This window comes from Dama dama, chromosome 12, assembly GCF_033118175.1.
Source record: "Dama dama isolate Ldn47 chromosome 12, ASM3311817v1, whole genome shotgun sequence".
Taxonomy (NCBI): domain Eukaryota; kingdom Metazoa; phylum Chordata; class Mammalia; order Artiodactyla; family Cervidae; genus Dama; species Dama dama.
This window is the reverse complement of record NC_083692.1, coordinates 89480295-89494109: the sequence shown is the minus strand read 5'-3', so window position 1 is coordinate 89494109 and position 13815 is coordinate 89480295. Positions and strand designations below refer to the sequence as shown.

The 13815-nt window shown below is 43.7% G+C and overlaps 1 protein-coding gene across 1 annotated transcript; it reads right to left on the bottom strand.

The window, feature by feature from the left end:
* Positions 1-368: 368 nt before the first annotated feature.
* PTGER2 (prostaglandin E receptor 2) lies at positions 369-12099 on the bottom strand. Its single transcript, XM_061158064.1, has 2 exons — positions 11109-12099; positions 369-1628 (listed from the first exon to the last, which is right to left on the bottom strand). The coding sequence occupies exons 1-2, from the start codon at positions 11931-11933 to the stop codon at positions 1395-1397; spliced, it is 1059 nt and encodes a 352-aa protein (XP_061014047.1). The 5' UTR covers positions 11934-12099; the 3' UTR covers positions 369-1394.
* Positions 12100-13815: the final 1716 nt, after the last annotated feature.

Sequence of the window (13815 nt, the reverse complement as noted above, 5' to 3'; positions counted from 1 at the left end):
TGCAAAAAATAAAATAAATAAAGTGTCCACTATATTGAAGATCATGCTATAAGGGGAAAAATTTCCCTCTAATATCAAGTATTGTATTGAATATTTCAAGCTCTAATTTGCAATGCAACCACACTTTAAAAATCTGCTAAATTAAATTCAAAAACTCCACTTTTATCTAATTTTTAAAATTAGTATATCCACACAACTATAAATTGCTATTTGGGGGGAATTCATCACATACTACTCCATTTTCAAATTTTTTGTTTTATAGCTTATTTTTGTAACATTTCAGATGAGTTTATACTATAACTAAGATATGATTAAACAGTGCAAATTCACTGAAATATTTTGATGCTGAGTTTATACAATGCCAAACATTTAGATTTAGAAATATATTAAGATATGACTCACTGTATGATTTCCTATACAGCATGAGTCAAGCCATGTTTCCCAGATAAACATACAGACAGATAAATTTTGCTACAACACAATCATCCTATAAAGTATGTTAATCACAGCCTCAACATCAGCATTAAAAGAGTTCAGTGTAACTGAAGAACTGACCAGATTTTTCAGTTTTTAATTCTAATATTTGCCTAAGACATAGCCGCATACACCCTTCCCTGGAAATAAAAAGTAGAATATTCATGAGAATTACTTCTCTTAATAGCCTACTATTTATCACTGAGAGAAAAATTCCTAAAGTCCAATTTTTAGTTACCATTAGCTCAACAGATGTTATAAAATAAATAACCTGACACTCTGACACACATCTTTTCATGGATGGTGAAAAAGCTGACATTGATCAACTGAGCCTACTCTTCTATAAGTAATACTATCGTGACAAGAGCATGCTCCCACATATACAAACATACAGTACAAAGTACTTATGATTTTCAAACTCATTGTCCAAAGAAAGGGCTTGATAAGCAATCACAAGACACCAGGCTTGGTTGCTTGCCCATATCCACTTCCTAGAGAATACATAAGTTTTATCTGGCTAGACTGTACATTGTTATGTTTACAATGGTACTGGCCTAGAAGATTAAAATAGAAAACACAGTAACTATTTAGGGTTTTAAACAAATTACAAAACTACATGCTTTCTCATTCATAAAGAAAGCTTAAATCAAAAGGCACGGGATCATAAATACAGTTGGTTGTTCCTCCAAAGACCATAAACATGCTTCTTGAGGGCAGGTTTTATAGATCCTTCTGACACCTTCCAAGAAGTGCCTGGTCAGCACATCTGTAGCCCAAACCACTCCTGAAATATTTGTTTACTCTGTTTCATTAGGGTAACGTCATTGTGTTTATAAACTAACTTTTTTCCATTTCTCTAAGGAACCATTTCAAAATGATCTTCCAGATGGTGGTTAACTAGCACTTCTTAACTACCATCCTCAAAGGTCAATCTGTTTACTGGCATTTGACTGTGTAGAACAGGAAGTTTGTGTTGCTTCTTGTGTTCTTAATGAATCCCGACAGCAGAGGACTGAACGCATTAGTCTCAGAACAGGAGGTCTCAGGATGGCAAAGACCCAAGGGTCAATTATTGAGTTAATTGATAAAAATCTAAGAGCTAGGAGGTCCCACTTTTCTTTCCGGGAAGAGTTTTCATTCATATATGCAAAAATCTGTAAGAAGCAAAAGGGGGGAAAGATGTCAGTTTTATATTGTAGCAGTAGATAGGCTTCGACCATGTGCAGTTTCTTAAGGCTGAAAAGCAAAATGTGTTTTGTGTGTGGTTGTGGTGCTGAGAGGGAAGTTGCAAAATCTCACCCCTCTCACACAAGCTTATGCCTTAGGGACACTCTGAAATAGAAGTATTGTCTCCTTTTGATAGATGGGGAAGTGAGGGAATAACAATGTGTGGCACTTACTTTCAAATGCTGAATTATGACAATTCAGTGAGAGAGGGCACACAACAGAGCTTATGTTCTGGCCACTGGGCCGCCTGGGTTTGAATTCTGGCACCAAAAAAAGCTCTGGGACCATAGGTAAGAAAACTAACCTCTTTGTGTCTCCCTTTCTACATCTTTAAAATGAATGACGATGATAACAATACCTATTCTTGGGATTGTTGGGAAGATGACAGGAAGTCATCCGTGTCAGCTACTGCAAACAGTGCCCCCTTAAAACGCACCCCACAACGATAGTCCTTATTATCTTCATTTTACCAGCGAGGACAGCATAGGGCAGAGACAGTAAGGGATTTGCCCAAGTTCCCAGGGCTGGTTAGTGGACAACTCAGGACACAAAGGTTGACAAAGGTCTGTAGAGTCAAAGCTATGGTTTTTCCAGTAGTTATGTACGGATGTGAGAGTTGGACCATAAAGAAGGCTGAGTGCCGAAGAATTGATGCTTTTGAACTGTGGTGTTGAAGAAGACTCTTGAGAGTCCCTTGGACTGCAAGGAGATCAAGCCAGTCAATCCTAAAGGAAATCAACCCTGAATATCCATTGAAAGGACTGATGCTGAAGCTCCAATAATTTGGCCATCTGATGTGAAGAGCCGGCTCATTAGAAAAGACCCCGATGCTGGGAAAGATTAAGGGCAGGAGGAGAAGGGGGTGACAGAGGATGAGATGATCGGATGGCATCATCGACTCGATGGACATGAGTTTAAGCAAACACAGGGAGATGGTGAAGGATAGGGGAAGGATGGTGTGCTGCAGTCCATGGGGTCACAAAGAGTCGGACATGGCTGAGGGACTGTATAGCAACAGGACACAAATTCCAAGTCCCTTGACACCTGAGCAGTGCTCACTGTTTGCTACATCCAGGTTGCCTATGTAGGCCGAAGGTCTTCAGAAGAGTCTTAAACACTGGACAGCTGACACATCATTACACGTTGGCCAATGTTCTCAAAGTGGTATACCAGCTCTCATCTGATTCCTTAGGTATTTAGGGAACAAACAACTTTCTGATCCGATTTCAGAGAATGGAACAGCACATCCCTGATAAAGATCAAACACTTCCACATAGCTTACAGAAAAGAGTGAAACATGTAAATCACACCCAGTCGTTTGAAGCCAGTTCGTTATAGAGCTCCAGGGCCTCTCCTACCAACTGCAGCGGGTGAGTTAGAGAGCTATTCCTTCTTTCCTCCACTCTCCCTCACCAAAAGAAGGAAGAGTTTCTTTCCTATTCCCCTAGTACTTAACTCTGCAGGCATCTGGCAACTGCGTATACAAAGCAAATTGCAGGGAGGGGAAGAGTAGTCATCTTCGGTTTGCTTATGTTAGGACAATATCGGGAGGTTTGGCAGCCGTAGGTGTTTATGCCAGAGAATCTTGGCTGAAGGGAATGGAGAAGAGAGTTGGCAGATGAGCAAAGGAAAAAAAAAAAAAAAAAACCTGAAGGTAGATGTCCCTGAATATAGAGAGAAGAAAAAAGTTAGGTGGAGATATGCAAGGGAGCAATACTTCTCTTGTCAGCTAAATTATTTTAGATGAGAAATTTACAGTACTTATATGGTATATTTAAAGAGCAATTTAAATATTGCTCTTTAAATTGTAACTCTTAAAATTGTGAATCTAATTATGGCACAGAATTGTCTATAAGTTCTTGAATCCAGTTATAATTCAGTATATATATAGATGTATATATATATATATAGAGAGAGAGAGAGAGAGGGCTTCCCTGGTGGCTCAGATGGTAAAGAATCTGCCTACAATGCAGGAGACCTGGATTTGATGCCTGAGTCAGGGAGATCCCCTGGAGAAGGAAATGGCAACCTATTCCTGTATCCTTGCCTGAAGAATTCCGTGGACAGAGAAGCCTGGTGGGCTACAGTCTATGGGGTCGCAAAGAGTAGGACACAACTGAACAACTTTCACTCACTCAAAGAGCCATTTTGGAGTTTTGGAATTCAGGATGATGTTGTACATAAACCTGATAGATTAAAATATACTAGTCACTACACACACATACAACTGAGCGTTCTGTCCTAGAAAAAGTTTGTAGCTGGGTTTATGACCTAATCTCACCCAAAAACTATAACACTGGACTGTCTAGCGGGCCACATAGAGCAGGCTCAGCATTCCAGTGTCAAAGGTCACATGTGAAGATGAGTCAGGTTTTCAGTGGCAGGATCTGACCATAGTTCCTGGTCTCTTTAGAGTGTGACTGACCAATGAGAAGTGAAAAATGGTTTCAGAGGATGAAGCAATTCTGTACTTTATTTCCTTTTCATCCACTATACTGAGTAATTTTTAGAAATGCTTAAAATTTGCATTTTAGGAGGTGGCCAATATGTGCATGCTTAGTCCTTTCAGTCGTTTCTGACTCTTTTCAAGCCCATGGACTGTAGCCCGCCAGGCTCCTCTGTCCATGGAATTTTCCAGGCAAGAATACTGGAGCAGACTGCTATTTCCTCCTCCAGGGAATCTTCCCAGCCCAGAGATCAAACCTGCATCTCCCACATTGCAGGTAGATTCTTTTACCCACTGAGCCACCTCTATACCCATTAAACACTAACTCCTCATTCCCCTCTCCCTTCAGCCAATCCTGGAATTTAATTAAAGGCTGACACAATGGATATAGGTCAATTAATTAATAATGTTTCAGTTATATTCTGGAATTCAGTTTCAGAGGCTGGTAGACTGTATACATGTTTTTGCACATGCTACTAATAAATTTGCTATGAGAAAAATATCAAGGACAAATGTAAACCAGTCAAGTGAGTTTTAATTCCTTAGGACAGACTCTCTACAGGGCTTTGCTAAGAATGGAGAGCTTGTTGTGATACCCACAAAGCAGCACCAATGAAAGTTAGTGTCCTTTAGATTTGTCTTCCATTGACCCCCGCAGCCTCCATGTAAAACTTCGTCTTGGCACTGACCTGGCACTGTTTGTTTCAGCTACTTTCCTACCTTTAATGCAACTACATAGTATATTCAGAATTTTAGAGCAGATGAGAACCTTATTTGGCTGCTCAGTGAAATCACCTGAGGATCATTAAAAACACTCTGATGGAAAAAAATAATAAAGAAATAAAAATACTCTGATGGCTTGCTCCCTCCCTCTGATTTTATTAGTCTGGGCTATAACCTGGGTGTCAGGGCTTTTATGTCCCCCAGGAGATACTAGGGCTTCCGAGGTTGCTCAGTGGTAAAGAATTTGCCTGTCAGTGCAGGAGACATAAGAGATACGGGATCAATCCCTGGGTCAGGAAGATCCCCTGGAGTAGGAAATGGCAACCCACTCCAGTATTCTTGCCTGGAAAACCCCTGGACAGATGAACCTGAAGAGCTACAGTCCACAGGATGGCAAAAAATCAAACACAACTGAGCATGAACACATACACAGGTGATACTAATGTGCAAAGTTGAGACCCACTGCTTTAGACCCTTACCCAATACCTGAAATAGTTTGAAATTATTCATTTGTCACACTTAACAACAAAAGACCTACTGAGGCCTGGACAATTAAACATGACTTGGAGTTTCCAGAGTTCAGTTCCTGATTATTAACATACAATGATTTCTTTTGAAAACTGATTCTTATGGGGAAAGTAGCTAATATTTACTGAATACTTTTGTGTCAGGTCTGGTGCTAAACAATTTGTGTCTTGTTATATTTAATCCTTCTACAAATCTGTAAAAGTGTTATTAGTCCCATTTTTGCAAGGAGGAGATCAAGGCTTAGAAGATTTGTTACATTTACCCAAATCACACCATGGGTGAGCAGGGAAGCCTTGCAACCACAGAAGCAGGGCCAGACTTTCTTCTTAGCCACTACACACTCTAGCACCATCTGCATAAATACCCTATGATGTGAAGTGTCACATGAAATTCACCACTGACTGATTATGGGTTTGTAGGAGATTTCTTTCCAAATGTGTCACAAAGATTTATGGGTATTACTACTCCTGTTTACAGATTTAAAAACCATAGCTATCTAAGAAGCTCTTGGCTTTCTTTGGGGCTTTTCTTTCCTCCACGCTTTCCACAGCCAAATGGAAGGCAGTGACAATCACCTTGACCAAGAGTGTAGACATAGCACATCACTTCTCTTTAGGGAAATGGCCTCTAGTTCTTGCTGTCTACATTTTTAAAACTCAGTGTAATCCTATCAGTATTCATAACCATCAGTTCATATCATATGGAGAAGGAAAAGGTGTCAGGTGAAAATACTCATGTAGAAAAACTTTCTCTTAAAAGGTAAGGTGTGTTAAAATTCTTTAACAATCCCCAAACAGGAGAATGGATAATGTATATGTATGGCTGCATCATTTCACTATACACCTGAAACTATCACAAGATTTTAATCATCTCCAGCATAAAGTAAAAAGTTTTTAAAAAATCCCCAGATACATCACTGATGATGTTTGAATGATAAAGGGCCTTCTAGTATTGCATGCATATTAACTCAAAATATCACCAGGCAAAGTTCATCTATGGTTATGCATAGAGATTTCTGAATTTCTCTTTCATTACTACTAGAATTGTGATATTGTGCAAGTATGTAATCAACAAATTTCAAATCAGCTTTACAACCCCCTTCATGTTAAATTTTACATAAACAGTACCAGGAATGAATGAGGGAAATTCCAGTACTGTTTACTTGCATTTGTTCTGTATGTGAAAGATCAGATTTCCACTAATCAGATTTATTTAAAAATTATAGCCCTAAAGAATTCTAAAGATGAAGAAATTTTTAGAATGAGTCAATGGTTCACTCTTGAAATTTTAGAACTGAATAAAATGCATAAGCACTTTATCCTAATGGCATGAAGAAAATAGTTTAAAATGACCAGAGGCTATTAACAGTTATTAGTAAAGTAGTGAGAAAGTGGCTAAATATGGGTTGGAAATTAAGAGACAAACAGTATCTGAGTCAAGAATGGACGTCTGATGTGTTTCCTGTGTCCTGTCTCATTTAAGGAAGAAATAAAGTTTCTATCTATCTCTGTGAAATGATAACAACATCTGATTAATATGAGGAATTTATTAATTTATACAATATTCCTTTAATGCAAAAACGGTATGGAATATGTTATTGGTCCTATGCATGATTTTATATTGGATAGCCAAAATAAAGCTTTTTTAAAAGATCAATTAAGAAATGTTTAAATGTTTAACAACAAAACTTTATGTGAGGAGTAATCAGATTATTTCTTAATTTAGACCAGTATTTACACTAGCGAATCTTCTAAAATCTCAGACTCAGCCTTTTAATGAACAGGTCTGTGCAGAAGCAAAAAGAAACTGCACCCTCGGTCCCAGCTCAGGCCCCTTGATCTGCTACAGAGAAAAAGGTCTTTGCCACTGTATTTTTATAGCTAAAAGTTGAAATTAAGAGATAAAGTGGTGCAGATATTTATAATATCTCACAACTCTCTTATAAATCTTGGGTCAATCTTCTCATGAGCTTCCCTGATGGCTTAGTGGGCAAAAATCCATCTGCAACCCAGAAGACACAGGAGATGCAGGTTTGATCCCAAGGTTGGGAAGATCCCCTGGAGGAGGAAATGGCAACCCACTCCAGTATTCTTGCCTGAAAAATCTCATGGACAGAGTAGCCTGGCAGGCTGTAATCCAAAAGGCTGCAGAATCAGACATGAGTGATTAACTAATCACAAGCACACGATCTTCTCACATGTTACCCCTGAATAAGTATTTTCTCTTTGATGGTATTGTGGTTAAAAGCATAGGCTATGTGTTTAAACTGCCTGCTTTTGAATCCTGGCTTCAGTATTCACTAGCTTGGGACCCAGGGTAAGTTATTTGCCTCATTTGTAGAATGGGAATAAAAATGTCACCTATATGACAGATTGTTGTGAAGATAATGCGTTAATATATGTAAAAATTAGCACTCAAAAATGTTAGCAATTTTGATGGTGGTAATAATGACCTGAACTTCATTACAGTGTACTGAGCATTTTACATTCTGAATTTCACTTCCCAAGCTTCAGAAGTCCTAGGCTGGCATTCTTAAAGGAAGTAGTAATTGTAACTTGCCCACACTTTGGGACAATGGTTGACATTAGCAGTTTGGGTTTCCTCAATTTCCTACCCCTCTTTCCTCATTCCTGGGGTGCTGAGCAGGCTGGAGTCCCACTGGGTACACAGCTGTGAGGTCTCCTTGTTGGGCCAATGGTGTGGCCCACTTTTTGTGTGTTGTGTTAGTTGCCCAGTTATGTCCGACTCTTTGTGGCCCCATGGATTGTAGCCCACTCGGGAAGACCTGTGGCCCACTTTGAGGGCCACAGAAGGATGTTCTATTATCCCAAGGAAGAAAGAGGCAGAGAGAGGGGCAGATTGCTGTCATTTTCTGGAACACAGGAAATTAGTTAGAATAGTTCATTAATAATTATTTTACATTGATTATATTTTTCATTGATGCTATTTGGATATGTTGGGTTAAATAAAATATTTTAGTTAATAATTAATTTCGTCTTTTTTTTTTTTTTTAACTTTTTGTTGTGTGGTTACTAGAAAATTGGAGAAACACTGGACTGGATGAAGCACAAGCTGGAATCAAGATTGCCGAGAGAAATATCAATAACCTCAGATATGCAGATGACACCACCCTTATGGCAGAAAGCAAAGAAGAACTAAAGAGCCACTTGATGAAAGTGAAAGAGGAGAGTGAAACAGTTGGTTTAAAACTCAACAGTCATAAAAATAAAATCATGACATCTGGTTCCATCATTTCACGGCAAATAGATGGGGAAATAATGGAAACTGTGACAGACTATTTTTGGGGGCTCCAAAATCACTGCAGATGGTGACTGCAGCCATGAACTTAAAAGACATTTGCTCCTTGGAAGAAAACCTATGACCAACCCAGACAGCATATTAAAAAGCAGAGACATTACTTTGCCAACAAAGGTCTGTCTAGTCAAAGCTATGCTTTTTCCAGTAGTCATGTATGGATGTGAGAGTTAGACTATAAAGAAAGCTGAGCACTGAAGAATTGATGCTTTTGAACTGTGGTTGGAGAAGACTCTTGAAAGTCCCTTGGACTGCAAGGAGATCCAACCAGTCCATCCTAAAGGAGATCAGTCCTGAATATTCACTGGAAGGACTGATGCTGAAGCCAAAACTCCAATACTTTGGCCACATGATGCAAAGAACTGACTCATTGGAAAAGACCCTGATGCTGGGAAAGATCGAAGGTGGGAGGAGAAGGGGACAACAGAAGATGAGATGGTCAAATGGCATCACCGACTCGATGGACATGAGATTGAGTAAACTCTGGGAGTTGCTGGTGGACAAGGAGGCCTGGTGTGCTGCAGTCCATGGGGTCACAAAGAGTCAGACACGACTGAGAGGCTGAACTGAACTGAACTGAGAAAATTGGAAATTCTGTGGCTGGCATTTGTGGTTCACAGGGTATTTCTATTGGGCTGTGCATGCTCTCTTAGAAGAACAGGAGAATTTCTGGAGGCAACCAGAGGCCTTTGCCTTGTCCACCAGAGCCCTGGTTAGGATGTGTGGAAATGATTCCTGCCTTGGGTGGGAGATTGGTGTAGGCCATTTCTTTTCCTATTATTAATTAATAAATTTTTTATTGTGGCAAAAAAGCATATAACATAAAATTCACTCTCAACAGTTTCTAAGTGTATAATAAAATATTGCCACCCACATGCACATTGTTGTGCAAAAGATTCCCCAGACCTCTCATCCCAATCCTACATGACTGAAACTCTACATCCACCAAACAACTCCTCCTACCCCTCCCCCAGCCCCTGGCGTGCACTGTTCCATTTTCTGTTTCTATGAGTTTGACTACTTCAGGTACCTTCTATAAGTGGCATCGTACAGTATTTGTCCTTCTGTGACTGGGTGTAGGCCGTCTCTGAGCACAATTTTCATGTGCATCCAGTAGAATAAAAAGACATGGGGGAAAGCACCCCCCAGAGACCCATGCCAAGCATTCTGAAATAGAATGTAAAGCACCATTCCACAGCCGTGACTTTAGAATTGTCAGCTAAGCCTTCCAAGAAATAAATTAATTCTGGACAGTGTAGCATTTTGTAACATTTAAAGTGCTATATAGATGAAAGTTACAAGTACCAATAATCTATGGATAAAATAAAATTAGTTAATGGTCTATATAAATGTCCTTATTAAGAGATTACTTGATACTTCCCATTTAAGGTACAGTTCAAATATCTGTTTTGTGACAGGCATCATCTCTTTCTTTTTACCAAGACTGTGACAGGTAAGAGTCAACTGTTTATTCCCTGTAGGAGCAATCGTGTGCTTCTGAAGATTAGGAAGTAGAGATGCTAAAACTCAGAGTTCTCCTTTCTCTGTAAGAGGTTAGCACTTGCTCAGATACATCCCAGGCTCTGCTACCCATGTTACATTTTAGGAGGTTCAAATACAGCATCATGGAACCAACTGCTGGTATTGCCTCCAATCAGGACAGCACCCAGCCCAGAACCTAGGCAAGGGGTTCCTCCAAGCAACCAGTCTTTCCTCTACTTATCATCAGGAACATATTATGAATTTTAATGGCAACCAAGAGTTATACTTCCAATATACAGGTAACTTGGGAAGCCTGTAAACTAGGTTTTGTTGAACAAGACAATGAACGCTCTGGATTTCTGCAATGTGGACCCTTCTCACCTGGGACCATTCTTAATGGCCACAGGAATGCTACTGGTTGGGCATCACATTTTTGCATTGAGAGAAACAGAAGGCAGAGCCTGGAGAACTGGCACCAGCTGCTTGGGGTGGGGTGGAGGACAGGACTCCAGGCGAACTACAGCTCAGGGAAGTCAGATTGTAACTGACAACTGTCCAAAGGTGGAAGGGACTGCTTCTTCCTCAGACAGGAAGCCATTCTAGCCTTGTAGACGGGAACTGGCTCTAGGATGGGGTCTGGGCTGGCTTAGTGGAGGGCCAAGACTCCGTTTCAGGGGTGCTGTGTCGCTGTATGAGAAACACTAGCATAGAGATGCCCATTTGCTGGGATTAGGGAAGCAGGAAGAGGAGTAAAGGTGAGACTTGAGAGGGGAAGGCGATAGACTTTTACAAATTAGGTCATATTTTTACAAGTTGTGGGAATCTGTGTGGTGGTGGAAAGGGTGGGAGTAAGAGGAGAGAGTGCAAGAAGGCTGCACGGGGCTCGGCTGTAGAAACCAAGAGAGTGACTTACTGTGAAAGGCAAGGAGCAGACGGCGAAAGTGATGGTCATAATAGCCAGGAGAATAAGATGGTCCGTCTCCTCCGCCATGGATACCCTTTCTGCCCTCCTGTGGCTGCTGCCCAAGGAGGGTCCGCAGCGGCTTCTCCTGCCCCGGCGGTGCATGTGGATGAGGTTGACGATGACACTAAAGTTGCAGGCGAGCACGGCGATGATGAGCAGCAGCAGCAGAGTGGCGTAAAGCCGCAGGTACGTGGTCTGCTTGTGTCCGATGAAGCACCACGTCCCTGGGCTGTACTGGGCATACTTCCAATGTTCCAGCAGCGGCAGGGAGCAAAACAGCAGGGAGACTATGTAGATAGTGGGCAGCACAGCCAGGCCACTGCGGCGGGTGACCCGGCGCCGGTAGAAGTAGGGGTGTCCGATGGCTAGGTAGCGCTCCAGAGCCATGGCGAAGAGCATGAGCATCGTGGCCAGGCTGAAGAAGGTCATGGAGAAGGCAAAGTAGGTGCACACGCGCCTGTCTGGCCCCAGGGCCACCAGCGTCCGGTTCTGCGCATACGAAGCCAGCACCACGGGGCTGATGAGGCAGGTCCCAAGCAGGTCGGTGAGCACCAGCTCTGTCACCAGCACGTGGAACAGCGAGATGGAGTTCCCGCGGCCCGCGCTGCGCCCCGAGTCGCCCCGCCAGCGGCGCACCAGGAGCGCCAGCGCAATGAGGTTCCCCAGCACCCCGGCCGTGAACATCACGGAGCTGATGGCCGGGCTTTCGCCCGGGGGGAGCCACCGTGGCTCTTCGCGGTTCTCGGACTGGGAGACGTTGTAAGTATTGCCCATGGTGGGGTGCCGGGAGGAGAGAGGCGTCCTCCTCTCCCGCCGGCGCGCACCTGGCAGGAGGTGGGGTCTGAGAGCCCGAGTGCTACGAGACTCTGAGCGAAGGGGAGGGACCCAAATCCAGAGCCCCCTGCCGGTCCCCGGCGCTCACCGAGGGCGGGCTCGGCCCGGGGCTCCTGCGGCTCCGGGAGAGGCCGCGCGGCTGCCGCATCCTACGGTGCTCCAGGCTCCTCCGGGAACCCGCCTCCGCGTCTCCCGGGGTGGCGGCCGTCCAGGGGCGAGAGCCGGCGGGCTGCCGGGAGGTGGACGCGTCACACGACGAGCCTCTCCGGGCGCGCGGGGGCGGGGACCGGCCGGGCGAGGGGCGTGGGTGGCCGGTGCGAGCAGCGGCCCTGGTCCCTAGCTCAGGCGGCTGCCTGATGCCCAGAGGCTGGCTGACCACCGCTGGGACGCCTTTAGCCCCGGCCGAGGGCTTGGAGGGAGTGCGGGGCGCAGTGTGGGGTACTGTGTCCGCACAGCATTCACCGAAGGCAACGCGACTCAGCAAGCAAGAGAGAAGCTGGGAGGACCCAGTACCGTGAGACGTGGAAAAGAGGGGAGCAACAGACACTAAAGACGGCCTGCAGTAAGACCAATGTGTTTGTCTGCTGTTTGTTTTTAACATTCTCAGGAAGACACATCAGGAAGGCGGGGCCAAAATTAGGAGGAAGTGAGAAGCAAGCCCGCGCATTCAAGTAACCAAGCCATGCATGCCATGCCAAGCTGTCTGTTGCACCGTCGCTTTGATTCGGTTCCCAGCATTTCTCCTTTTTCTATGTCAACACGGTAACGGATAACCACTTGTTTAAGCAACCAATTATTTTTAATTTCTTTGTAATTGTGTAGAATTGTGTTTGTGGGTACAGCTTGAAACCACTGCCCATTGTTCTCTACCCAAGCTCAGCTGCGAAAGAGAAATGTTGTTCAGCCATACATTGCCCCGCCCATGTTTGGTTAACCATTCAGGAGCCCTACGGAAAGACCCATTCCTGGTAACGTTTATTGGTTGGTGACAGTTTCAGAGACTGGAGCTGACAAATATGGTTTGGTAGTTTCTTACTGCCTCCTGTCATATGTGCAGTCATGAAAAAGAGCTGATGTTTAAAACAAACATCAGTTTGACAGCCAACATGTGCTGTGGTTAGTTGCTCAGTCCTGCCCGACTCTTTGCCACCCCATGGACTGTAGCCCGCCAGGCTCCTCTGTCCGTGGGGATTCTCCAGGCAGGAATACTGGAGTGGGTTGCCGTGTCCTCCTCCAGGGGAATCTTCCCAACCCAGGTCTCCTGCATTGCAGACGGATTCTTCACCTTTTGAGCCAGCAGGGAAGCCCGCATGGGTAAATTACATTCTATAAGGAGGGTCATAGGCACTTGGGGAAGGGAGGAGGCCTGGGAAGAGGATGGATCTGCCTAGGGAACTGGTGGGGTGGGGGGTGGGGGGTTGGACAGGGCTGGGAAGTCATCATGTGGGAGTAAAGGAAAGATTGCTTGTTGAAGATCACCCACCCCTTCCTGCAGCCAGCTTGTTCTCTATGACTATTTTAGTTCACTTTGATGATTCTGGCTTGGGGGATGGGGGCTCTTAACAGTGGATTGGATTGGGGATGGGAATCCCAACAAAGCAAGCTCACAGGGGTATGTTTTTCTCATATAATGTGAGTAGTGGTGGGCTGGTGTGGCTCCAGGTCTCTTTTCTCCAGGGCTGTGATTCCTAGCATGCTGATTTTCTGTCTCCATGCTCTTCCCCAGTGGTCAGCAGGGTTCAACAAGAGAAACAGAACCACATCATCATAGAAGTTTTATTGGACAGGGCTGCCTTAGACCTTGCATGGTGGGGGGAGAAGG

Excerpts from the sequence above, each read along its gene's own strand:
- PTGER2 (XM_061158064.1), bottom strand. The coding sequence starts at position 11,933 with ATGGGCAATACTTACAACGTCTCCCAGTCCGAGAACCGCGAAGAGCCA. Across the intron at positions 1,629-11,108 it reads TCTGCTCCTTGCCTTTCACA|ATTTTTGCATATATGAATGA; the intron begins GTAAGTCACTCT and ends TGCTTCTTACAG.